The sequence below is a fragment of the Colletotrichum higginsianum genome, chromosome 2, assembly GCF_001672515.1.
Source record: "Colletotrichum higginsianum IMI 349063 chromosome 2, whole genome shotgun sequence".
NCBI lineage: Eukaryota > Fungi > Ascomycota > Sordariomycetes > Glomerellales > Glomerellaceae > Colletotrichum > Colletotrichum higginsianum.
Window position 1 is genome coordinate 3,723,147 of NC_030955.1, and position 25,327 is coordinate 3,748,473.

General features: G+C 56.6%; 8 protein-coding genes across 8 annotated transcripts; 5 read left to right on the plus strand and 3 right to left on the minus strand.

Moving 5' to 3' along the window:
* Window positions 1-520: 520 nt before the first annotated feature.
* On the plus strand, window positions 521-1,621 carry CH63R_02824 (uncharacterized protein; the record flags this gene model as incomplete). The annotated part of the gene is made up of 1 exon (XM_018297799.1): window positions 521-1,621. The coding sequence occupies one exon, from the start codon at window positions 521-523 to the stop codon at window positions 1,619-1,621; it is 1,101 nt and encodes a 366-aa protein (XP_018162615.1).
* Window positions 1,622-2,295: 674 nt separating this feature from the next.
* CH63R_02825 (uncharacterized protein) lies at window positions 2,296-3,207 on the plus strand (the record flags this gene model as incomplete). Its single annotated transcript, XM_018297800.1, has 2 exons — window positions 2,296-3,027; window positions 3,085-3,207. The coding sequence occupies 2 exons, from the start codon at window positions 2,296-2,298 to the stop codon at window positions 3,205-3,207; spliced, it is 855 nt and encodes a 284-aa protein (XP_018162616.1).
* Window positions 3,208-3,812: 605 nt separating this feature from the next.
* On the minus strand, window positions 3,813-5,714 carry CH63R_02826 (uncharacterized protein; the record flags this gene model as incomplete). Its single annotated transcript, XM_018297801.1, has 1 exon — window positions 3,813-5,714. The coding sequence occupies one exon, from the start codon at window positions 5,712-5,714 to the stop codon at window positions 3,813-3,815; it is 1,902 nt and encodes a 633-aa protein (XP_018162617.1).
* A 587-nt stretch (window positions 5,715-6,301) lies between these two features.
* On the minus strand, window positions 6,302-8,119 carry CH63R_02827 (DEAD/DEAH box helicase; the record flags this gene model as incomplete). Its single annotated transcript, XM_018297802.1, has 1 exon — window positions 6,302-8,119. One exon carries the CDS (start codon window positions 8,117-8,119, stop codon window positions 6,302-6,304), a length of 1,818 nt encoding a protein of 605 aa, XP_018162618.1.
* A 980-nt stretch (window positions 8,120-9,099) lies between these two features.
* On the plus strand, window positions 9,100-11,283 carry CH63R_02828 (Serine threonine-protein kinase ppk6; the record flags this gene model as incomplete). The annotated part of the gene is made up of 1 exon (XM_018297803.1): window positions 9,100-11,283. One exon carries the CDS (start codon window positions 9,100-9,102, stop codon window positions 11,281-11,283), a length of 2,184 nt encoding a protein of 727 aa, XP_018162619.1.
* Window positions 11,284-15,012: 3,729 nt separating this feature from the next.
* On the plus strand, window positions 15,013-16,270 carry CH63R_02829 (KH domain-containing protein; the record flags this gene model as incomplete). Its single annotated transcript, XM_018297804.1, has 3 exons — window positions 15,013-15,415; window positions 15,467-16,080; window positions 16,133-16,270. The coding sequence occupies 3 exons, from the start codon at window positions 15,013-15,015 to the stop codon at window positions 16,268-16,270; spliced, it is 1,155 nt and encodes a 384-aa protein (XP_018162620.1).
* A 1,481-nt stretch (window positions 16,271-17,751) lies between these two features.
* On the plus strand, window positions 17,752-19,165 carry CH63R_02830 (UAA transporter; the record flags this gene model as incomplete). The annotated part of the gene is made up of 3 exons (XM_018297805.1): window positions 17,752-17,978; window positions 18,061-18,854; window positions 18,933-19,165. 3 exons carry the CDS (start codon window positions 17,752-17,754, stop codon window positions 19,163-19,165), a joined length of 1,254 nt encoding a protein of 417 aa, XP_018162621.1.
* Window positions 19,166-21,143: 1,978 nt separating this feature from the next.
* Window positions 21,144-23,495, minus strand: CH63R_02831 (Dual specificity phosphatase; the record flags this gene model as incomplete). Its single annotated transcript, XM_018297806.1, has 1 exon — window positions 21,144-23,495. One exon carries the CDS (start codon window positions 23,493-23,495, stop codon window positions 21,144-21,146), a length of 2,352 nt encoding a protein of 783 aa, XP_018162622.1.
* Between the last annotated feature and the right edge of the window lie 1,832 nt (window positions 23,496-25,327).

Genomic DNA, 25,327 nt, shown 5'->3' on the forward strand with positions numbered 1-25,327 from the left:
TGTGTTCTGTAGAGGTCGAATGGCATCTCCGCTAGGCACTATCCACACCCCATATCCCAGTTCCAGCATCGCCCTCCCATGATAGTTGCATGCAGCTCACTCAACACTACGGCATTGTGATGATTCTTAGTGACGGGATGAAAAGGGTGGGAGCACCCACAAACGACTTGAATCGAGTGTGGTTGCTGTACCCGTCGAGTAGCGCCTGTTACCTCTTGGCTTGTAAGACAGAGGTTTTAATCTCACTGCGGTGTTGATCAACCAACGAGCAATGATTATTCCAGATCAACTTGAGGTTATCACCACGCTTGTCACGATAGAGTTCATATCTCGCTCCATACTCGCCCCATACCTCGGCCTTGATGATACGTTCCCCAAGTTTCATTTTTGAAAGATCATACGCACCGTTCGGGTGGGAAATGTTAACCAAACTTCTTAAATGTATCTCCGATGAGCTACCACGTCGGTATATCGAAGGGTCACCAGCCCGCGCAGTCCTCTTCGCATCAACTGGAATAACATGCCGCAGACGTCCTTCTACATTCAAGAACTTCGAGGGTTACAATCCAGGTTCAACACTACCATACCTATTTCTTCTCCACCAAAGATCCCGAATTCGTCGACAGCGTTCAGTCTCAACAGACACAAGATGGAATGCTATCATCCGAGTCCGACCCTGCCGGTCGTCCCTAAATGTCGCCTACTACCTTTGGAACTTCTAAAACAGAAGGCCTATGCAATCGGGCGCCATGTCGAGATTTACGTCAAATGTGACCGGTGCGACAGAAGCATAATAGCACCCGTGTCATGCAACTGGGTCCTTAGGATGAGCGAGGACAAGATCCGATTTCCGGGGCCGGTGACGACCATGATCCGAGTCTCCCCTCAGCTGTGTCCTGGATACAACGACGGCAGCTGCATCGCCATGAGAACCCCCGAGTACATCCAGACCTGGGTGAAATTGAAATCGGTTCCCGGCGTACTCAAGACGGACAGGGAATGGTTAGAGCTTCGACACCCGCCAGCGGAGGGATATTCCGCACCGCCCGAATGGCAGGACAGACTGAGGCGTGCAACGAAGTTGATGCCCTCTTTAACGCCCCCCTATACCCGCTACCTCTGCTGGAGGTTCGCCTGGCATCTCTTCTGGCACCACAAAGGCATGAGGCACAAGGACGCCCCCCTCGAGAGGATGTGGGGAAACGTCGCGGCGGACGTCCTGCTGTGGCATTTCCAGCTTCTCGGGGATGCGGACCTCGAAGCCTTGTATTGCACGAGTGTAAGGAGCCTCGTCGGGTTGCTCGTTTGTCAATGGGACTGCGGCATCACCATTCTCGAGATGTTCTATGCCGTAAGACGAGACCTCGACAAGCCCTGCTTCAACCCACTCAAGTCGGCCGTCCAGCGGGCCGACACGGCCATGCGCAAGTACATCACAGCCCATGTCGCTAGAGTCGGCCATAAAGAGCAAGAATATCGACGGTGGATGGTTAGCGATGCCTTTCTGGCCATTGAAGACAAATTGCGAGAGCATATGGGGGAAGAAGAGCATTTGTTTCTTACCGAGCGGTGGTCCCCCCCTTTGCCACTCCTGAACGAGGATTTCGGACTCTTCTCATAGGACGACGTTGAGGATATAGCAGAAAACCCGAGCTGATCAGGTGAACATCGAGGGGAGGAGAGCCCCTCGGAAAAAGGAAAGATAGGGAGTTTCTAGGAAAGAATAAGTCGCCGAAGCCCCGAGCTATTCATTACTATAGGAAACAGGTGTCCGCAATTGCTCTATTTTAAGAGTCTAGATGTCTTTTACAGACTTGGGTTAGTGCTAGTTATCCCTTCAATGCTTAATGATCTTCCCTCGGGTTTCAGTTACGTATTATTATTCGAAGCGATTCCTTGCTCGCTGTTTTTTGTAGCTTGACCCAAGTCATGTAACCATGTTTGTTCGGATTTTTGTCACAATTCTCTTCCGTCGTACCGTGATCGTCCTCGCCTTCAGTGCGCCGGTGTGCTCGGCGGCGGCCTTGAAATGACGTTGGGCTCACCGAGACATGCAGGGATCGGGGTCCCGAGACTCTTTTGTGTTCCCCGCCAAACCCCACCATCACAGAGCTCCAGCACAAGTCCCTACCTCCGACCCGAGCTGCACTACACCAGAATCTCTCCTCAACACCAACAATTCCGACCGCCGCCACAAACGATTCCTACCGAAGCACCCTGCAGGATAATCGCGAACGCCCATCAACTCGCAAATCGCAAATCGCAAATCGCAAATCCCAACGACCGACGCCCACGATGAATCACATAACCTCCCCCAACGAGCCGTTCCCGACCCCCTCCGCCCTCGCCGCGGCCACGACAACCCACACCCAGCGCAACTTTCGCGTCGCCTCCCGCAAGCTCCCCATCTCCAAGGCCGGCCCCATCGACGAGATGACGGCCTCGCTCGGAATTCCCGTCCCCGAAATGATCTTTGGCGACAACCTCGTCTCCGTCTCCCACGTACCGACGGGCTGGTCGATCTCCTTCAACGCCTACGACGCTCTCGACGCTGTCGACAAGACGGACAAAAAGATGCTCAAGGTTGCCTACGCCCGGGATTGGTCGTCCAGCAGGGAAAAGACGAGCGCGGGCATCAAGGAGGTTGTCAAACCCTATGACTGGTCTTACTCGACCGAGTACCGCGGCTCGCTGAGGGAGCCCGACGACGCCCGGGAGGGACATCACAGACTCGAGGACACGGCGACGCGGCAGATCCCGCTTGAGCTGCTCAAGCGAAGGGACCCGATTCTCTTCTTCGACGACGTCGTGCTCTTCGAGAGCGAGCTCGATGACAACGGCATCTCCATCGTCAGCGTCAAAGTCCGCGTCCACGAGAAGCGCATGCTGCTGCTGTGCCGACTGTTCATGCGTCTCGACAACGTCATTGTGCGCATCCGGGACACGAGGGTCTACGCCGACTTCGAAACGGACGAGGTCATCCGGGAGTACACGGCCAAGGAGGACAGCTTCGACAGCGTCAAGCGAGTGAGTTTGCAGAGTTCTCTGATCTGTGGATGATTGCTGACGAGGGGGGTTGTGCAGTCACTGTTCATGGAGGGTCGATTGCCGGACGACACTACCATCGCGTTGCGGGACCCGAACCTGCTTTACAATCTACTGCCGACGGTCGAGCAGACGGTACAGAGCGTTTCCCTCAAGCAGTAAAATACGTCCTCTCCCTTCCCCCCTTTTTCCTTTCTCAGTCATTTGCTTCATGGGCTCCTCGTCTCTTCGCGAGGAACTGGCGTCCAGGTCGGGGTATGTAGATTCAGGCGTTCCGGGGCATATGGGGGTGAAAAGTTTACGGCACCTATGAAAGGGTGCCACGATACCTTGGCAAGAATCGAAAAAGATTAGACCATGCTTCGCGCCACCGGCATAACAGGGAATGTAATCGCCATCGGATCCGCATAACAACCCTAGCAGCTGCTTCTGTAACTGATTACCAAAACGCCCCTTGCCCGTCTCGAGATGAGGACGACAATGTCGATACGACGCGTCACGAACGCCACGGACCTTCAGCAACTCAAAAACACCAAACGACGCGACAAGTGTACGCTCAAAGGTATACCTCCAACTAGACCCCGCGCACAACAACCCAAAGACCCAACCGCGTCGGTGTGGATACTTCCGACTTCATAAGCCATGTCAAAGTGAAAAAACCGTCCCATTTTGCCCTTCCCAAGCTCGCCCATTTCTCCTGTTTTCTCCCACAAAAAGCTAGTCAAGAAACAACGAACTCGTCAGAATGATCCCGCGAATCCTTCTCCTCACCGCGCATCCCGGTTCGGTGACGAGGCTTCTGTCATCTCCTCAAACTCAAGCTCCCAGCGATCAACCTCCTTGAATTTGCGCGCCGCCTTCTTCAGCTCGTCAGCGCTGCGGGCGGGGTCGCTGCTCTCCTGGCTCTCAGGGGCGTCGTCTTGGATGGGAGCGAAACTGTCGCCATCGGCCCCGGCCTCCGCCTCGCCTTCCGCCTCAGTCTCGTCCTCGACTGCGCCTTCATTTTCCTTGTCTGACAGACGACGGCTGTAAGTGCGTGTGGAAGAACGCCTCGCCGCCTTGGACTTTTCGGCCGCCGCAGTCGTCTTGCCACCACGGGAGGCCGGCCGATTCGCCGTGACACGGTCAAGAGGCGTGATCTTCGTGCGTCGGGAGCGGGTGCGCGTGCCGGCATACGAGAGTTCGTCGTCGTGCTCGGGGATGTTCGAGGCGTCGACCTCATCCTCCTCCTCTGTGTCGTCCGCGCTATAAGGGTCTCGAGCCTTCTTGTGGCGTCTGCGGGGCAACAGCCCGGTGAGATCCGCCGTGGTGACCTTGGGCGACTTGGCCTGCTTCTTCTGCCGGGACTTATTTCTCGTCGCCGGGAAGTTGGGGGAGTGCGTGAGAGAAGGTGGTGACGAGGCGTCGGAGACATTGCCGTCCCGCGTCGGCGTAGCCGGCGAGGCACGGCGTCGGCGTTGCTTGGTGAGTGTGTGGATGTCGGGCCATGCCTCGTCGCTATTTTCCGAGTCGCTGCTCTCCGGAGGTGCCATGATCTCATCCCTGTTCGGGGTTACTGGGCGAGGGAAAGCGGACGGCCGCGTAGGTGTGAGAACGGGCGAGGGCAGTTCAGAGAGTTCTGAATCGCTGTCGTCATCTCCCAGACCAGGCACAGACTCAGCCTCAGGCTCGGTCCGTGGTGTTTTCACTGGGCGGTCCGCCTCCTCGTGGTTCTCTATACTCTTGCGCTTGCGTGACGCGGTGCTGGAACTGAGCTCCGCCTCCTTCTGGACAGGTTGTGAATCCGGCGCGAGGACCTGCTGCGACTCAGACTCGGGCTCCGTCGTCGCTCGGAGGGGTTGTGATTTGCGCTTGTTCTGCAGCGGCGTCGACTCGGCCTCAGGTTCGAAATCGTCGCCTTCTTCATCATCCGACTCGGGTCCAGACGATAGCTCAATCGGCCGCTGCGCACGCTCCTTCTGCGCCGTGCCCAAGATACTCGGTTCCCTCCGCCGGCGTTTGAACATTCCAATGTTGAAAGTCGAACTGATGCCAGGGGTGCTGCCCACTCCGCGACTGCTCGGCCGGATAGGCGCGTCATCTTTGTTGATGCTAATACTCGGTGCGCGGCCACGGCGCCTAAAGTGGCTAACACTGAAAGTCGAGGTATCCGATCGCGGCGCACTCGGCGGTGCAGCGTCATCGACATTGTCGTCGTCGCCAAGCGTGGTATCGAGCCCCTCAAACATGTCGTCGTCCAGGTCCAGCCCCGTCGTGTCCCTCCGATGCTGAACCGGCGTCGCGCGCGTCTTCCTGCCCAGCTCCAACTCGACCGGAGAGTCGGACTTTTGATGCTGATCGCTCGACGTCTTTGCCTTAGAAGACGTCGTGTCGAGCTCATCCTCCAACCTATCCATGGCCTCGTCTCGCGCGCGGACCGACTTCTCCAGCGCCTGCCTCTGACGCAAACTGGCGCCCCTGCTCAGACGCGTGGACCCGCCCCCCGCGAGGCGAGACGGCTCGCCTCCGTCCTCCTGTTCGAGCTCTTTCCGGATGACCGAGTGCTCGCGATCGCTGTGGCTGTAGATATCGCTGCCCGAGGCGGGCGCGGGGCTTGACTTCGCCTCGGGCGCGACGGCGACGGCGACGGGCGCGGGCGGCGCGCGACGCGCTCGTTTGGGTCTCGGCATGGCTGGGATTCTGGTCTGCTTGTTGATGCTAGGTCGATGTCTGAATAATTTTATACCACGTATTTATCGGAGTCTCAAGAGCTCGGCACGGTTCACATGAAGCCGAGGGGTCAGGCTGTGATAAGGATGGGATGGTTTGTGATATTTTGATGTGATGTGGGAGGGAAACGCCTGCGAGCGGGACGCGTCGCGAGCTCGAACCTTCCGCCAGCAGGGTCGCGACCCACTCCCCAGATTGAGAGCAGGCAGAAGCTAGCGCCACAAAAATCACCAGCCACACCTTGACACCTTCACACAGACACAGACTAGACACTTTACGACATAGTTCACGGCGCACGATCCAGTCATCGGTGTGTAAGTTTGACGCCCAATCGTATGTGCTGGGTCACTCAAGGAACTAAACGATATGCTGGGAGGTAAATATTACATCAGGAGGCATTTACGCCTCGAATTCGTCAGTGTGACTATCTATCTCAGGTGTTTGCGTGTGTGATCCTATCCTTGAACCGTGACTCTTCTCTTTTCTGTTATACAGGGTGGTTTTACATATTGTACAACATTCTCCTTCGCCCAAGCCGAGCAGCACATTAAATAAGAGCTTGGCCCATGAACATGCTCTCCTTGACCTCGGAAACAACGTCCCTCTTGTCGTCTTTTCCAACAAGCACGATACCCCTTCCACGACGTCCCATGCGTCCAGCTCTTCCCAGACGATGGATGAAGTCGATGGTGGTATGTGGGACATCGTAGAGAATGACATGCCGCACCGCCAACGTGTCGATGCCCCTAGATGCCAGGTCGGTGGCGACAATGACCTTGGTGTTGGGTAGCGACCGCTTACCCTCAGGGAGAGACTCGGACACAATTGAGCGCAGGGGCTCCGCCGACGTAAACGAGTTAAGCATTTCGGACTGGCGGTTCTCGGCCGTGTCTCTGTTCAGCGCAACGGCGTCGATGCCCTTGGACTGGAGATACTCAGCCACCTCCGTCGTCTTCTCGCGCTCGTTGACGAAAACCATGACGCGGCGAACGTCGATCTCGCCCTGAATCGGGCCCTCATGCTTGGACGCCTCGCGGCCAATGGTGTAGATGGCGTCAGCACAGGCCAGGTTCTTGTTGTTGCGGTAGGGGTCCTTGACGACGTCGATGACACCGAGCTGGACTCTTCTGGGGATGGCGTGAAGGTTCGGCGTCGTGATGCGGGTCATGTCGGGGAAGTTGTTGGCCAGGTAGTTGTCCAGTCTCTTGGGGATGGTCGCCGAACAAAGAATGAACTGCTTCAGCGACGGCATCGCCCTGTCGATAATGGTCGTGGTGACGGGTGCGAAGCTTCGGTCGAAGAGTGAGTCGGCCTCGTCGACGATCAGGTGACTGACCTGAGAGAGCACGTTGGGGTCGGAGTCGGCGATTGAAGCGAGCAAGTGAGGCGTTGCGATGACCATGTCGACGCCGCGCGGCGAGTACAAGTTCCGCTGGATCGCAGTGGCGCTGATGTTGGCAGAAAGCTTCTCCGACTTGAACTTGACGGCATGGGAGAGCATCTTGGCCACTCTGCCGACCTGGTCGACGAGCTCCGCAGAAGGAACCAGGACAATGACCCGAGGTCTTGCCAAGGTTGGGTGCGGCTCGTCAAACGAGGATAATTTTTTCGACTTGGATGTCTTTTCCCTGGCCCTCTCCTCCTCGAAGCGCTTCTTGTAGGCCTGGATATCGGGGTTTGCCTCCTCGGCAATCTTCATGGCATTGACGGCGGGCAGCAGGTAGGCCAACGTCTTGCCTGAACCGGTCTCGGCCGCGAGCAAAAAGTCCTGCCTCTTCTCTCCTCTGACCTTGAACGCGCTGGTCTGGCCCAGCATGGCCGGGATCGCAAGCCTCTGGACGGGCGTCGGCTTGATGTCTACCATCCCTCGCAGGAGATCTTCGCTGATGGCGTTCTTGACGGCAGGGATAAGGTCGAACTGGTCAAAAGAATCGTATTCCTGCATCCTGTCTTTCAGGACGTTTCTCTTTCCGTACGACACACCTGCCAGAGACCGTTGCATCTTGAGCGCCTTTCTCGGATCGGACGAGGACTGGGATTCGCCTCCTCTGCTAGGTCTGCCTGACGGCGCTTTCGAGTTGGTCGGCCGCGAAGCGGCACGGCGGGGCCCTTCCGGGACTCTGGCGAATGTCTGGTTCATGCCACCAAAAGGCCCCTCGACCTGTCGTCTCGGCGGGCGGGCATCTCTGCTTCGGGGTTTCGCGACGTTGTCAGAGAGAACCATGCGCGACGGCTTCTCTTTCGCCGCCGAACGGTAGGCGGCATTTTGCGTGAACCATGGCGAAGTTCTCAGTCGCGGGAATGGTTGGGGCCGTAAGGTCAGTTGGCATCTGGGGCACAGCGATGCCAGTGTTCTCGACGACATGTTGGGTGGGCAGGCGCGGTGAGAGTCGTGTTCGGAGCTGGAATCCTCTGATGGAGGAGCGAGATGTTGCGACCCCCTGCCTGGCTCTTGAAATTTTAGAGCTGGGTTTGGTTATTTCTAGCGCCGACCCCCACGCAGCCGGCGTGGTCTAAGCTCCGTGCCGACTTCTGGCAGTGCCACCTCCGGCCCGGTTCTCTCAAAACGGGAGTCAATGTGGCTATCGCATGTTCATCTGTAGCAGCCTGGAAATGGCCTCAGGGCTGACTGGTATGAAGGAAAGATGGAGGCCCTGAAAAAAGAAGAAGCATGGTTGCATTGGCACTCAATTACGCAATAAACTCAGTCTATAAGATACGTTTTTCTGTCCCTAAGATGGAATCCCACAGGCATTGATTGGAACAATCAGAACTCACTCGATGTAATGCGGCCACCGAGTCATAAACATGGGCGAGAAAAATCCGTTTCTTTTCTGTCGGGCTAGGCAGTTAGTTATCTAAGATCATTTCTGACACCAGACAGTGGTAAGCTCGCGCTTATGTCAAGGATACTCTCCCGCATACAACAGTCGCTGTGGACTGTGGCGCTCTGCAACAAACTACTCGAGCTTTTTTAGGGGCCTCGATGTCCCCTGCAACCCCCCCCCCCCCACTTCACCTGCTCGAAATGACCACTATTCAATTCCAGCCGCGTGGAACCCCTCTCTGAGTCCCTTCCCCCTTCGTCTATACCTCTCTCAGCCCCATTGACCACCGTTGCCGAGGGGCGATCCCCTATTTGATTAAGCCTAGCCCTGAAAGGTCAGCTATCTTTATCCGAACCTCCTTTGTCCTCCTTGCCGCTGCTCGACCTCAACCTCTGCTCACTCCTCTCGTTGCTTTGCTTTCCTCTCTCACCCGGTCTCCCCGTCCTGAAAGGCACATTCCGCCAGCAGAACCTCGGGTCAGAAGCATGTGTATTCCCAGGTGACGGGACCCGAAGCAATGAGCGCCGATCTCTTAGACCTCGACAGCTTCTACCAAAGCCCTCCGCCGCAACAACAGCAAGCGGGGGGGCAGCCGCAGAAAAGCCAGCATCAACGCCCACAGCAGGTCACGGCATCGTCGACGGATCTCTTTGACTTTGCCTCTTTCGCCAGCAACAGATCCACGGCGGCGGCGGCGCCGGCCCAGCAGACCCAACCATGGCCCAACTTTGAGACGCAACAACCAAGCGGTGCCAGCGGTACCAGCAACGGAGGATGGGGAGACTTCGGCTCGTTTTCGTCCGGCTTCACATCCTCGGCGGCCACTCAGCAGCAGAAGCAGCAGCAGCAATCTAAGCAGGCGCCACAGATTACCGACGACGATGATGGATGGGGCGACTTCGAGGTCGCCGAGCCGACGCCGACTCAGCGCTCATTTGTCATGCCTCCGCAGACGAACAAGGTGAGGTCATCGCCGCCACCGCGGAACCGTATCGCGCGCGCCTCCACCTTTGATCTCATGACAAACAACCTCGTCAACGTCGTGGACATGCCTCACGGCTCGGGCTTGTCGCCGATCCCGAGCCCGGGGCTCCCCTCGCCGAACCAGCAACCCGCCCCTAGTCCGGGACTGTCCTGGCAAGTGCCGAACCGCCATCCTAGCCCTGGGGTCGCATGGCAAGCGGCGACTTCCAAGTCACCGGCCAGCCCAGGGTATTCGTTCCAGACGACATCTGTGCAGCCGCAATCAGGCCCTGGATTCTCCAGTCAGGTATACGGGTCGCAGAGGAAGCCAAGCCCCCAACCGGCTAAGCAGTCGGACCCGAACATTCTCTTTGACGCGGAAGAGTTTGAGCTCCAGAGCGGACACGACGAAGAAGAAGAAGAAGCAGATGATGATGATGATGAGTTTGGCGATTTTGAGACCGTACAGACCCCTTTTCCTGGCGCGAACATGAGCCCGACGCTGGATCCTAGACCGGCTCAACGGCAAAGACCGCAGACCTCGCAACCTCCACCGTCCATGGACCTGCTTTCTCTCGACGACGATCCTCTTCCGGTTGTCCAGCCTCCGTCAAAAAAGCCACAACTTTCCTCGTTGAGCCTCACTGCCCCCGTCTCACCATATCCCCAGGCCCCCAAGTCGCCGTCTTTCCATGAGCGCAATCCCTTTCCGGGCCTGGGTCTCACCACGCCGACCTCTGCGGATTTCAAAAAGGAAGAGAAGGACGGCAAGCCTAACTCTCCCACACCCATCACGGCTTGGCCGTCTTTCGGGCAAACATCACCCGCGAAGCCACCCACCGCCACGGTGAAAAAGTCGTCGACAGCCTTGAGCCTTCAAAAGGCACAGGAGGAGGAAGACTGGCCAGACTTTGAAGAATTCCCTGACGAGGAGCCCTCGGCCATTGACTCGTCCAGACCCCCGGAGAGCTGGGACTGGGACGCTGTCGACGGCGTCAAGCCGGCAGTATCTACCTCACTCACCACCAGAAAGTCGGGCCCGAAACCCGGGGAAGAGCCAGAACCGGCACCCGAAGTCAGCGATGACGCCCCACCGCCCATCAACATCCCCCCTCCTTCCGTGCTCCTCTCCATCTTCCCGCAGCTCCTCGACCTGGCAAACTCGTCCCTCTTCAAGCCCACGGGCCAGATGGCGGCACCCCTCAAGAAGCGCATCCTCTCAGACCCGGGAACCGTGACCTTCCTCCGTGCCTACCTCCTCCTCGCCACCGTCGCGGCGCGCGTCATCACCGGCCGCAAGCTCCGCTGGCACCGTGATAAGTTCCTTGCCCAGGGCATGGCCATTTCGGCCGCTGGCGCCAAGGGCATGAAGCTCGCGGGCGTCGACAAGGCGCAGGCGGCGCGCGAGGAGCGTGAGACCGCCGACGTCGTGGGCGTGTGGAGAGAGCACGTCGGTCGGCTGCGGTCCGCTGTCGCGGCTGCGAACTCGACGGTCAAGTCGCCGCGCGATCAGCTCCGCGTGCCCGAGATCAGCGAGACGATGCCCGTGTCAACGGCCAAGGTCGTGCCGACGGCACCGAAGCCGTGCGTCATCTGCGGCCTGAAGCGCGAAGAGCGGGTGAGCAAGGTCGATTTCGATGTCGAGGATAGCTTCGGGGAATGGTGGGTCGAGCATTGGGGCCACAGGGCCTGCAAGAACTTTTGGGTCGAGCACGAGAAGCAGCTGCGGCAGAGGTGAAGGGAGACTCATGCTTTAGTGGTGGAGGGGACACTATCTCAGCTGTACATATCGAACATATTATACCTCGATTGCTTACTTTAACATCCGTCGGGGCGGCAGTTTCCATAACATCGAACATTTACGTCGTGCGACACAGTACCAATGACCTACGATTTGTCGTTTAACACTCACGTCTTCATGTAGTCCCCACGTACGAGGCCGTGCTGGTGCTCGATAACGCTGTTTCAACGCTGTGCGTATTTTCCGCCCGAAGTCGTCTTGTCCAGACATCAGGGCACCCCCGGCCGCGCCAGGTGTTGCGTGCAATGCGTCCACGGACGAATGTGCCCGGCAACCCATCACATGACGGAGGCTTTCAGGGACGGTTGCTCTGGACCAATAGGCAAGCGGGCTTTCGGAATCCTGTAACGAGTTTCTCTCTTTTCACCTGGGTCGGAATAGGCGAAGGCTCGTCGAATGAGACGAGACGGGACGGGTGCTACTTAAGGAACTACTGCAACAGTGACTCTTCGTGAGGATCGCTGGAGAGGCAGCGCGCACTCATGGCCAATCCGGACTCCATTTGCAACGTAGCTTTTGGGGGGGTGAACCTTAGCCACGACGGATAGCCGGGCACTAGTGAGATGGCGGCCGGGGAGGCTGGAAGAAGAGGAGCATGTCGCAGCTCTCCTCACCAGATTGTGTAATCAGATATTACCCGCGCAATCCGGATAGTGAGACGGTGCAACGTCGGGTCGCACGACTCCGTAATGCCCTCTTGATTGAGGGCGGTTGACTCAACGATATCCGAATGACAAGAATCTGAAGACCAAAGGGGCCAGAGTTACGGCATTGGCTACCATGGGGTTTCTGATGTGGCATTTTGACAGGTGATGGACAGCTTTATTCCAAGCAAGACCGAGACCAGGGGGTCTGGATCCATCGGCCGCGCCAGCCGGTCGTGGTTCGGCGTACCAATTGAGTCAATCGGAGAGAGCCAAGCAACCACGGTCGTTTGTACTCCATACCCGCTTTCGCTTAACATCGCGACACATGTATAGGCTGCCGCACAGCAACACCGCAACGTGACGGGTGGAGCGACGAAGGTCCCGTTGTTGATCAAGGCGTCCGACCGATTTGGTGTGGGAGGGGGAGAGAGTGGATGTGTGGAATTGGTCAGCCACGGGTCATTGATAGGAACTGGAGCTTGGGACGCTTGATGCGCTTGCGTCTCGAGCCTGCGACAGGTCCGTCATTGACGTGCAGGTTGCGACCGGGATCGAGCGAGACTAGCTGCTATGTTGGAAAGTCGGAAGAGCCGTCTGCTAGCCTATCCCCATGTCGCGAGTTGGGCAGATGCGGCCAGTTCAGTTGCTCACTTGCTTGACCCAACAAGATTCTTGCCAGCGAAAGCCCCGATGCGTGCGGGTATCCAGGCACCGCCAGATCCCGGAGAGACTAGCAATGCGCATTGCGTCGAATGATTCAACCCTGGAATGGGCGGCGATTCGAGACGGCCGGGGAATGCTTCTTCCCTGTTGTGTGTCCCGGCGGGGATCGGTCCGAGAGAGCTCCATGCAAGGCGGTACCGTCGTGTACTTCAAGAGGACACCTGTAAACCCTACCCAGAGTTTTCACCCCCGCCCTCGCTCGACGACGTGTAAGCGTGTGAAAGATGGGAGAGGAGGGAGGGATAGCTCTAATATGTCCCCAATAGAGGGACGCATCGAGGCGGTGGCAAAAATCGTGTGAGAGGAGAGTGGCGGGGGGGGTTGGTGTGTGACGGGTGACCACTGACGATTGAGACAATCTCTCAAAAACGACGGGTTTGAGGAAGCTTGGGCGCCGCAGCGGCTCCTCGGTATCTCATTTTGCGCGGGCCCCGTTTGTCCATCACCCAAGTCGATGCCAAATCGCACCTGTGTGAGTATGTCGGTAGATGATGCTACAGAAGTTAGCGAGCGCATCACGTCACAGGAGGGAGCTCCGATCTATCTGTCTGTCCTCCAAGAGACGAGAGAGCACCCCCTCAGAGCCCCCTAGGAGGAAAGCGTCCATGTGCTGGGTAAGCTCCACGTTAGAGGGAGAGGAAGGGGTCCTGGGTGAGGTACCGTGTACGGCTTGGATACAGCTCGGGAAGCATGTGCAGGAGGGGCAGGATACATGATGAGTTGGTGGCCCTAGCGTCCCTGAATGTATCGTTTCAGTGAATGTCGGTGTGCAAGGTACACGTAATCAGCTGATGCAGGGCGGCATCTCAAGTAGCCGCCGTTGGAGTGATGAGGCACCTGCCGTCTGCTACCCTCGTACCTTGCCTGTCTCTACGGTTGTTCCATCCCATTTAAGGCTTTCTTCCCCCTCCCCACTGGTACAGTGAATCGGTAGAGGTCCTGTCGGCCTGTTTTCACAGTCTTTCCATCCCACTCATAACCTCTCCACTAAGAAACAGTGGTATTTCAATCCTCCAGCAGCCAATACCCCCCTAAGTCTTCCCCTCATCATACTCAACTAGGTACTACCAACAGTCAGCAGCCAACCATTTCCACTACTATTGCACACTGGGACCACCTCAAGAAGCCAGCCACCACAGGTACCTTTCTTACTAGGTAATAGGAAGTACCTACCTTTCTTAACCACATCACCTAGAAATGGTACTTGGCTTTCTACAAGAGCATCACTACCTGGTAAGTACCTTTGAGTGTTACATCCCCCCCCCCCCCCCCCCCCCCAGCCCAGTCCAAACAACAGACAGAAGGAGAAAAGAAAAAAATACTGAGGCGCACTTTCCTGTTCCTGCCCATTCCCTCACATTTGACCTACCGACTTTTCTCCTCCTATTTTCACCTCCCACTCTTCTTTTCGTCCTTCACCTCTTCACCTCACTCTCCATCTACTCTACGACCTCCCTTCTTCCGACCCCAACTCTCCCAGAAAACCTCACTTCCGCCTCCATCATCCCCCCCTCTTCACCTCTCCCACTCCGACTTCTCTACATCTCCTCCACCCAAACTTCTCTACCTCTCTCCCATAACTCCTCCTCTACCCCTCCATCTATCTACCAACTCCTTCGCTCCACCACCCACTTCAATCCACTACAACCTCCAGCCCGCGCACTTGCGACCGCATCACATCGCGACTCCAACAAGCCAACTATTTGGGGACTCTAGCAACATCTCAGTTCAGTTACTGACAATTCGTCCTGTCGCGCTAAACAGCCGGCTTTCACATCTTTCACAAACTCCCATCGGCTACCTTCCTAGTCCCCACACCTTCAGCAGCAAGACCCCGCGCCTTTCTGCTTAGAAAGTTCGGAAATCCTAAGGTAATTATTACAAGTATTCTACAAACCCTCCTCAAAGTATGCGCGCACTACACTTGCACTCCAAGCTGCACTGCGACGCCTGCACTATAGCTATTACTACACCTGTCTAGCACCGCACGGTGTACTTCAGATGTTTTACACGAGCTATTGTCTTATCAGAAGGATAGAGGAGATCAGCATCTTCTTTTCTGGTTGTGACTATGGTCGCATACACAACTTCAACAAAATCGCAACCCCCCCCTCCCCCCCTGCCCTTATATTTACCCTCCATTCTGCCTCACTTTTTTTCCCTCCTTTCCAACATCCCGATCATCATGTTAGGCATTTCCCCCAACTGTCACAGCCTACTAACTCTGTTTTTTAGGTTCATCGGCTCTAATTCACCACCTTGAACCATATCCGTCTCGAATCCCAGACCAGTCATTATGTCTGCCCAGGAGAACATTGCTTCCAATGGCAACGACCTCGTTGGCTCCCTCGATCAGCTCAAAATTGATGACGAGGTCAGACTTGGCCCCGACGGCGAGCCCGCGCCCCGCACCGACGAGGAGTATGCCCAGGCACAGCTCACTTTGAGGGCCATCGTTTCCTCCAAGGAGGCTGGCGTCATCATTGGCAAGGCGGGCAAGAACGTTGCCGACCTTCGCGACGAGACCGGTGTCAAGGCCGGCGTCAGCAAGGTGGTCCAGGGTGTCCATGACCGCGTTCTCACTATCACTGGTGGTTGCCAGTCCGTTTCTGAGGCCTACTCTATCGTTGCCCGCGCCCTTCTTGAGGGGGCTCCCTCCCTGGGCATGGGTGGCGTTGTCCAGAACAACGGCACTCACCGTATGATTTCCCTTCCATGTATCCCAACAGTCCTAGCTGACAACCTCTTAGCTATCAAGCTCCTGATCTCTCATAACCAGATGGGAACCATCATTGGCCGCCAGGGCTTGAAAATTAAGCACATCCAGGACGCCTCGGGTGTTCGCATGGTTGCCCAGAAGGAGATGCTCCCTCAGTCGACTGAGCGTATCGTTGAGGTTCAGGGTACTCCCGAGGGCATCAAGGGGGCCGTTTGGGAAATCTGCAAGTGCCTCGTCGATGATTGGCAAAGGGGTACAGGAACTGTCCTGTACAACCCTGCCGTTCGCACGCAGCCCGGCACCACCTCGACCACTGGTGGCTCGACCGCGACCTTCTCCTCTGGCGGTGGTCGCTCCAACGACTACTCCGCTCCGCGTGTCATGCGCACGGGCAACGGTGCCGACTTCAGCACTAATAGCAACAGCAACAACGGTGGCGGCGGCGGTGGCGGCCGTCCCTATGGTCGTCGTTCTGACTCGGACGCTGCTTCCCGCGGCCCTCCGACCCACGATGAGAACGGCGAAGAGCTTCAAACGCAGAACATTAGCATTCCCGCTGACATGGTTGGCTGCATCATCGGCCGTGCCGGCAGCAAGATCTCGGAGATCCGCAAGACCTCTGGCGCGCGCATTTCTATTGCCAAGGTAAGATGCAGTGATTCCAGTCAAATACTTGAAATATGACTAACCTTCCCAGGCTCCTCACGATGACACTGGCGAGCGCATGTTCACGATCATGGGAACTGCCAAGGCCAACGAGTCGGCTCTGTTCCTTCTCTACGAGAACCTCGAGGCGGAGAAGATGCGCCGTCAGACTGCTACTTCGCCCGAGTAAAAAAGTGACCAACTTTTCGCCCCTTCCACAGTTCGACATCTAATTTCAGACGCTGGACAATGCAGACTTTGGCCGCAAGGCTTGATATCTGAGATGAGGGGGTGTTAATTCCACACACTCCATCTCTAGGACGGACGCGACAACTCACTTGCTTCTTTGCTTTTTTCGAAAATACCTGGGTCGACGGATTACCCAGACGTGCGTGCAACAATATCGGTCACCAAGCTGGTCCTCAACTCTCGCTTTTTTATCGTTGCGCACACAACGTTGCTTTTTTTTTGGGAGGGTGGTCCTCCGGTCAACGTTTGGGCAGGCAAAAGAGATCCCCGGGTCTACGGACAGGGATTCTTGTATTCAGCCTTCCGGAACTGAACATACGGCACGACTTATGATTACTTCACGCGGATACCTCTTTGAAGCAGAGTTGCAGCTTCGGAGCACTATTAATGACATCGGCCTTCAACTCACTCCACATCCTCCTCTCGAAAGTCATCCTACCCCTACACTCCGAACGATCCGAAAATACCTTTAGTGGCCTGCCTACGTATTTCTGCTGGTCTTGGGTTATGGAAGTCTTGCCTACGGTATTGGCTCTCCAATGCCAGGTGGATCCTAGATAGCACGCTTAACCCATAGCTAGGCAGACAATCCTGTTTGAGCAAGGCCGCTCAGAAAAACAGTTGCCCCAACGTCCTTGATGTGACTGATGTGTATGCTTCCTGTGAATCTGGCCAATGCAGGAAAGTATGCAGTGGACGACAAGATGCATTGCTTTAGTGGCCGGTACGCTCTACCATATTCTCTACATCTGGCTGATAGCGATGAAACAAAGTAGGCGCAGTAGGAATTGTGTAGTCTCAGTCTGTCAAGTCGATTTGGGATGGAGACAGGCGACTGATCTGGCAAACTGGTCAAGGGAGCGTTTGCGACTCATCCAGGGTCAAGATGCGATCCTTTTATGATTGGCCAATTCTGGGCGGGGCTCTGGGTACCTGTGTGTAATGCCGATCGGGAGAGGGGAGAATCGGCTGGGCTGGTGGTTCCTGATAAGGTTAGAGCGGCCGCAAACAAGCAGTGGAGAGGGACCCTGGAGCGACTTTGGGATGTGAGCTCCCCACCTTAATCTTTTTTCATTTTGGCATGATGCCAACCTGTCATCTGCCCCAGCTGTCACTGACTTTCGTTGGCCAGCTACCCTATCTACGTTCTCATTTTGTGTTGTTTCGGTGTCCGTCTTTCTCTCTTGGATCAACTACAAACTCGAATCCCGAGACTCTTTATGCTTCCTCCTCGTGTTTCTGTCTCATATTTTCTTCATCTTTGTCTTTCTTTCGCCCCCGACCCCGAACCAACACGTAGTCGTTGAGTGGTTGTCGCTCGCTCCTTTTACAACCGTGCCTTCTCCCTTCTCACGCAAGTTCAGGTCACGCTCTACACACCACACGAAACAAAACGGAACATAGGCATCGCCGAATACCAAAATGGCGCGTTCGAAGCAGGCCACTCCCATCCGTCGGCAGACGTCGTCCGAGTACTTTAGCAAGGCCGACGCCCTCGCGCGGACACCCAGCCACGGCAATGGAGTCGCGACGACAGCAACGTCTTCAAAATCCAACGGCAAGGTCTCCGTGCCCGCCGCTCCCGTTGAGGCAAAGGAGGCCGGCGTAGTGCAGATCTTGATCGCCGTAGGCGGTATCTACGCCTCATTGTACGTCGTCGCATATCCACCTCTTTTCTGCATTGCCACACATCTGGGCCTCTTTGGCTGACTGACTCTGGATTGCGCACAGCTTGACGTGGGCCTACCTCCAAGAGAAGCTCACGACAACACCCTACGGCCCGGCCTCGAAGCCCGAGGTTTTCAAGTACCCCGTATTTCTCAACACGATTCAGTCTCTTTTCGCTGCGACGACGGGCTTTCTCTATCTCTGGTTCTCCTCGCGCGGCACCACATCTCTACCGCCCGTCTTCCCCTCGCGCGGCATCGTCATGCCCCTCGCCCTCGTCGCCGTCACCTCGTCCCTCGCGTCGCCCTTCGGCTACGCCTCCCTGGCGCACATCGACTACATCACGTTCCTGCTCGCCAAGTCTTGCAAGCTGGTCCCCGTCATGCTCCTCCACACCACCTTATTCGGCAAGCGTTACCCGCTGTACAAGTACCTCGTCGTCGCAGGCGTCACCGCGGGTGTGGCGGTGTTCACGCTGCACTCGGGCAGCAAGAAGAAGAAGTCGGTCGTCAACCCGGACGCTAACATGCCCTGGGGCATGCTCCTGCTGTCCATCAACCTACTGTTCGACGGTCTCACCAACAGTACCCAGGACTATATATTCAGCACCTTCAAGGGGTACACGGGCCCGCAGATGATGTGCGCCAACAACCTTATGAGCACCGCCGTCACTCTCGGTTACCTGGTACTGAGCCCCTGGCTGGTGCACACGGGGCTGGGCGAGTACCTCGGCATGGACGTCGCCGGCAACGCGGGCGAGCTAAAGGCCGCGCTGGCTTTCATGGCGCGGTACCCCGCCGTGTGGTGGGATGTGCTGGGTTTCGCGGCGTGTGGCGCCGTCGGCCAGGTGTTTATCTGTATGCTCTCTCAGCCCTCCCTCATTCTGTCCCCCCCCTTTTCCTCCGAGGCCCAATGTTATCTAACGCTCTTTCCAGTCTACACCCTCTCAACCTTCTCCTCGGTTCTCCTCGTCACCGTAACCGTCACCCGCAAGATGGTCACCATGGCTCTCTCCGTCTTCGCGTTCGGTCACAGCCTCACCAGCATGCAATGGCTCGGCGTCTCCCTCGTCTTCGGCGCCATCGGGGCCGAAGCCCAGATCGCGACAAAGGAGAAGAGGGCCAAGGAGGTCGCGAAGCGCGCCGCCGCCGCCGGCAAGACGGAGTGAGAGGCCGTAGGAGAGTGGCACTCGTTCAATTTGAGGTACTTGCTGCTGTAGCTCCCCCAGGCTGTGTAGTGCCTCTTCTTCCCTCCTAGCCCTTTTGGGGCCAGAAGTTTCGTGATGTTGTTTGTCGGAGGCTGGCGTAGAACACGTCGAGACTTTCCAAAGAGAAAGTAATCGCTTGCTAAGAGACGTCAATCGAGCAACAGAGCACAGCCGGAGAAGGTTCTTTCTGTTCCCCTTTTCAATGCAGAATTGCGGTGGCCACGGTTTATTTTTTGCTGGCAGTGTTGCTACTTTCTTTTTCTGCACCAAACACCGCCACCCTTCGCCCCCCCTCCCCCCAATCTGTTTTTCTTTTCCTTCCTCTTTTCTCCTTCCACCGTTTTGAGATATCCAAATACATGTTATCGATCATGTCCCATCTCCATCATCCATGGGTGGGTTCTATCCCAGTACCTCCGATTCCCATTCCCAGCTCTACTCGTGGATACAAGTTCATGTATACATATAAACCCATATACTTATAGACACATATCTACGCACATGCAGCAAGCAGCAAGCATACACATACACACTCGCAGATGAGACTACGGAGTGTCCGTCCAACCGGTGCCGACTGGCATTTCGCTATTGACAGATCATTCAGAAAGCAGCTTTGGAGATCCTTCCTAACCCTCAAGTTTCCTTCACTTCGTAAAGGGAAGTGAAGATAACCCCTTTCTTGCCTTGCTCGCATCAACTCTCTCTCTCTCTTTCCCCCCTACAAAAGTCAGCCACCCAACATCATCTCCCAGCAACGCCGAGTCTCACGATTAGAAACAGCACCAGGCACCAGGAAGGCGATCACGCCATACTCCTCATAGCGAGAAACAGGCAGCAGATTTGACACACAAAGTGTGGCTTCTCAGTTATTTTCCAAGCCATCTACCTTCCACCCTCCGTCCCTCCTCCCCCAGCCATGCCGTCATGGTATGATCATCTCGTCCTCACCTCCGCTTTCTCCTGGACTCCATATGCGTTTGCGGAAAGTCATCCGTAGATAGACCCGCGAGGGGAAAAAGCAAGAAAAAATCCGAACTAAACAACACAAGAGAAGAAAACGTGACGGTGTCGGGGATCTTTTCTTTTAGAGGGTTTCAAAAAAAAAATTCGTCGACAGCCGTCTTCTCTCCAAGCCAACCAGTCCCCGTGGGAAAATGGCATCGTGAAGAAATTCTGTGAAGCAAAATCCACCCTCCCCCTGAACTCCTTGGTCCAAAATGTTGGCGCACTCGAAAACGACTACACGTAAGATGGCCGAACCCCCGTCCCGTTGCCTGTTCATGTCCAAATGGGGGGAATCCGTTTCCCACCTTTTCGTTCCAATATTCGCGTCCGGAGGACACAGCTCTAGATTACACATTTCGGTTTATGGTAGTAAAGTACGTTTTTTTGTTTTTCGCAAAGTGCTAGCATGGCGATTTCCATCGCCAATTCGCCACTCGCTGCGCTCTGAAAGGAAGGCTCGAAAATGACAAAAGAAATGCCGGCTTGACGGTTGATAAAGCTCCTCCTAGAGCTTGTCGTGTTCGACAAGGTAGATTGGGCAGATTGTACGTCTGGTTTAGATCATCGGTGGCGTCCACGAGGCGAGAAATCTCGTGATAATATGCCACCGAGAACCCTTTCTCATCCAGATCGATGCGCCGCGTGTGAATGCCGTAGAAACATTCAACGGACTGGAATGGTTGCCCGGCTTGCATGGCGCGAAAATTTCGATTGATGGCCTCGGGCTCACTTCTTCTGCAAACCTGGGACGAAGTACGAGGAAGGTATGGCAGTCGGCATTACTGCTTTGTCGCAATGCACTCGTGTCGACCGGTTGGTGTCGCAGAAAATAGCAACAATGGCCAATAGTTCGGCCGAGTGTGGCCGAAATAGTCCGATCCAGACGGGCTTGGTGCTAATGGCTTAGTGGCGGTGTGTCCCGTCCTGGCGGCGGTCATAGCAGCTCGTCGATAGACCTCACAATTGGCGTTTCACCTTTTGTAGGCGGACTTCGCGGATCGGCCACCTGAGTGGGGCGTCCGAAAGGGTAGAAAGGATCCCTGGGGAACATTGTTTCTCGAGGCGAGAACAGACCTTCGCTTGGGGTCGGCGGTACCTCGACAAATCGCATCCCTGGGAACTCGTTGCAGGAAGCGTGCAGCGGGTTTTTTGTCATCGTCTCTGCTCTAGGCGACATGAGAGCCGCATCGTCGGGAATCGCGCCAACCATTGTGAGCGGTCGTTCCGTGTGGACAGCGTGCTGCGTCCGGCGGTCTGTTGCCGGACCCAGATTCAAGCTGGAGAATCCGAAGCCGGCAGATGGGCCGAATCGGTGTGCCCCAAAACCAGGCGAGGGGGGTGGGCCAGGCGAAGGTGGTGGCCTGGAGAAGAACGATGACGAAGGTACGAGACCCGAAACAGGCGGCGCGGGTTTGGAAGGAAGCAAACGGTCGATGTCGAAACTTCCAAACTTTGCAGAGTTCTCGCTTTCTGACCATGAAAAACTCGACGGTGCCGATGATGGCCCCGGTGAGATTGGCTGGCTGCCGGGCGTCGAGTGACCCCTGGCACGAGTAGGACTGCTCTTGCTTGGGCTCGCATTCCCTGAGCTACCCTCCTTCTCTCCTGGGAGAGGAGCTGTCAAAGGCTCCTTGGGTGCGATGTCAATAGCGGCATCTGCAGAAAGCGTTAAACGGTGCTTGGTGGGGCTACGTCCGGCACGGGGGCGAAACGCCGAGCCTGGCGACGCTTTCTTCTTGGAGACCTGCTTCTGGAAGTCCTGTAGGCAGTACATGAGCTTCATGTTGGGGCTGATCCACTTGCTCTTCTCCTGAGCTGCGTAGTAGGCGTCGTTGACGCTTAGGTCGGGGTTCCGGTAAAGTCCGTACGCGATGATGAGACTGGCAGACCGGCTTGCGCCTTGTTGGCAATGGACAAGGACCCTCTTTCCCTCCTTTGTTCTCGTGTCAATTGTTTCGCAAAGATGCATGAGGTCCTGAGCGATATCTGTGTTGTGGTCCCAGGGCATATGGATGTACTCTGGGCGCTGAACGGAGAATGACATGGCCCTGGGCGTCGTCGGTGTTTCGATTCTATCACTGGTGGGGAACTCGAAAGCCGTGGAAAAACTAGCGTTTGACACGGCGGTATCGGGGATGGGACTGAGGATTGCAGGAGAGTCCGTCATGGGCTCATCCGGTTTTGGCAGAAACGAGAACGGGTTGCTGACTTCCCGTGCAACGTTTATGACTGTGTCGAATTTTGAGGCTTCCTCGGCAGTCGGCTCCAGGTAGAGGTAGACATTGTCCTCGTAGATTGCAATGGGGCCGTCAGGGTAACCGGGCGTCTTTTGATCCTCGTTGTTTTCGTTCTCGTGGTACGGCTCAAAGTCGAGGGCGGCGCGGCTGGCGAGCTGGGTCTTGATTGGCGACTCCTCCTCGACAATCGTCGTGTCAAACGAAGCGCCGATGCCGGCCTTTGTCGGCCTCAAGAACTCCGATAGACCCGACTCGTTCCTCTCAAGAACCTTGGGAAAGGTCATTCCACCGGGGGGGCCAAATGTCGCGGACTTCAGGGAAGGCAGCATATGGGGAGACGAGGTCGAGTGTTTGAGGGCGCGCCTCTGCAAAATGGGTGCCATGCCAGGCGTGCCGGGGACGTCGAGTGTGTTCCGCATGACCAGGTCCGAAGTCTTGGTGTTGAGGCTCAACTGACTGGGCTTGCGCTTCATTGCCGGGATGGTGGGCTTGATGAAAGAGGGCGATGCGGGTTCAGAGACGAGCGTCGCGGCCGCGTTGCTCGCGAAGGGCGGCTGGATCGACAGACCCTTCATATTCTTGGGACGGCGAGGCGAGGGCGACGTCATTGGTCGACCGAAACTCGTGGCTTCCGTCGCAGTGAAAGAATTCATCGAAGACAAGGGCGCAAGGCCGCCAAAGGAGGTAGCCGGGAAAGAGCTGAGGGGAATCAGGTTGACGGGGGAGTCCGGGGAAGACGAGGGAGACGGGTCCGACAACGGGGAGCAGTCGCTCGTCGAGAGCGTCGTCGTAGGTGAAGACTCAGCAGACTCGGATGCCTGTGTAGAGGTACTGTCGTGGTGCTTGTGGGTGGGATCGGACGGCATCATGGGCCGCAGATGCTGGACCGGGTTGGCCAAGGATTTCCCGGCAGCCTCCATGTCCATCAACTTAGGGTCGACGAGCGTGAGGGTTTCCTGGGCTGCGATTGTCTCCGCGTCAAGGTCGAAGACTGACATGAAGGAGGGGATTTGATCCTCGTAGACCCGCCTCGCCGCCGCTGACGGCATGGTTTTGTGCACCTTTGGAATGGGCTGCCCGACTCCCTTTTCTCTCTCTCTCCTCTTGCGCGAGGGAAACGTGTTGGCGGCAGTCTCGGGCGACGAGACTGCGTAAGCCGAGGGGGGCAGCGTGGGCGTAATGGTTAAAGAAATGGTTGCGGCGGGTGGTGGTTGAAGGGGCGGGAGTCGCGGTTGGTGTTGTTGAAAGAAGGAAAAGGGCGTAGGCGATTGGTGAAGATCGGAGGACAGCGCTGCTGAATCCCGTCGATGTTTCTGCTCGTCGTCGTTCGTCGTCGTCGGCGGCGGGGTTTGGTGGTCCAAGTCTCGGCAGGACCGAAGTCTCTTCTTTTCCTTCCCTCTCTGGTCCTTGGTCCTCCTCGTACTCGGGGCGGTGCCGCAGTGTGCGATGGGCAGGTGACCAGTCTTGCGACAAGAATAGTTCAGGTCGGAGAGAAGGCGGGGGGGACTGTTCGTAAGCGGCGGGTCCTTCTCTGGTGTGGGCGGGGGAAAGAAAGAGGTGAAGTCGTCGTCAAGGTCGGGAAGAGAAGAAAAGAGCGCAGGGCAGAGGGTAAAGTGGAAGGCGAAGAAGGGGAGGTAGTGGGTGATAGGTAGAGAGTGAGAGAGAGACAGAGAATAGAGTAAGCGGTTGGTGGTGGAAGAGAATGGAGAAGAGAGAAAACAATGGCTAGTGGTGACGACGAAAACGGCGGCTCGGGGGCTAGCACATGCTGTAGGCGGGAAACAGAGATGTGGCACCGTCCAGGTCAATACGGATACATGGATGAAGTGTGAGGGCGGGTAAAGTAAGTAAGTTGTGGGAGTGGGAAAAAAGCGAATGAAGTAAAAGATATTCGCCGGTTGGGAAGAGCACCGGGCCAGAGTTGAGGGTTGGGAGGTAGGCAAGGTGAAGTGAGGTAAGGCAGGTGTAGGGAATGAAAGAGGGAGGGGGTGGAATTGGGAATTTTGGGGGAGAGAAGGACGAAATGGTAAGAGAGGCGGCGGCGGCGGTGGTGGTGGAAGGATGCGAGGATGGTTGAGAGGGGTGGAGTTGTGTGAGAAAGGGTTCGACAGAAGGACCCGACACAGGGCCTTGGGAGTGAGAAAGACGGGGGCTGGCTAGCCGGCAACAGGAGCAACAGGAGCAACAGGAGCAGCGGTTGTCGTAGCAGTAGCAGTAGCAGTAGGCCAGTAGCAGTCATAAAGCAGCAGCAGCGAGCAACAACCTACCTGTACATACAGGGAAGGGTGGCAGCGACAGCGGCAGCAGCGACAGGAATGAGGGGATTGGACGGGTTGGGTTTTAGATTTGGGAGAGGGGTGTATGAGGGGCGGCGGACGACACGCTGGGCGGCGCAGGTACTGGCGCAGTGAAGCTGGGAGGAACTAGGTACCCGATACCAGTGTCAGGACCGATTTTGCTGGCTGCACGCAAGCGACTGGGAACGCGAGACTGGAGAGGAATGGGTCCTCTCGGTCGAAAATGGACGTGGGCGGGCTGCGTTAGGGCCTGCGCATGAGCGATGCTGGTCCAAGGCAAGGACTACGGGAGGTGGGAGGATCCCCCCCCCCCCCCCCCCCCAGGGGCAGGGCTGGTAGCTAGCTCGACTCCTCGAGGCATCAGTTGAGGGCGGGCGAGGCACTGGGACGACCGGGGTAGGGGTCCTTTTCTGGACTACTAGTGGCCCACCGCGAGAACCCTGGAAGGGCCCGAGGTAAGGTAGTATATCTTAGCATTCGCGAGGCAAGGTACGAGAGGTACGTACTGCCCTTGACGTAGAGGTACTGAGGGCAAGTGACAGAGCGAGTTCCCTGCCCACCGTCCCAAACCGTAGCGCGCAAAT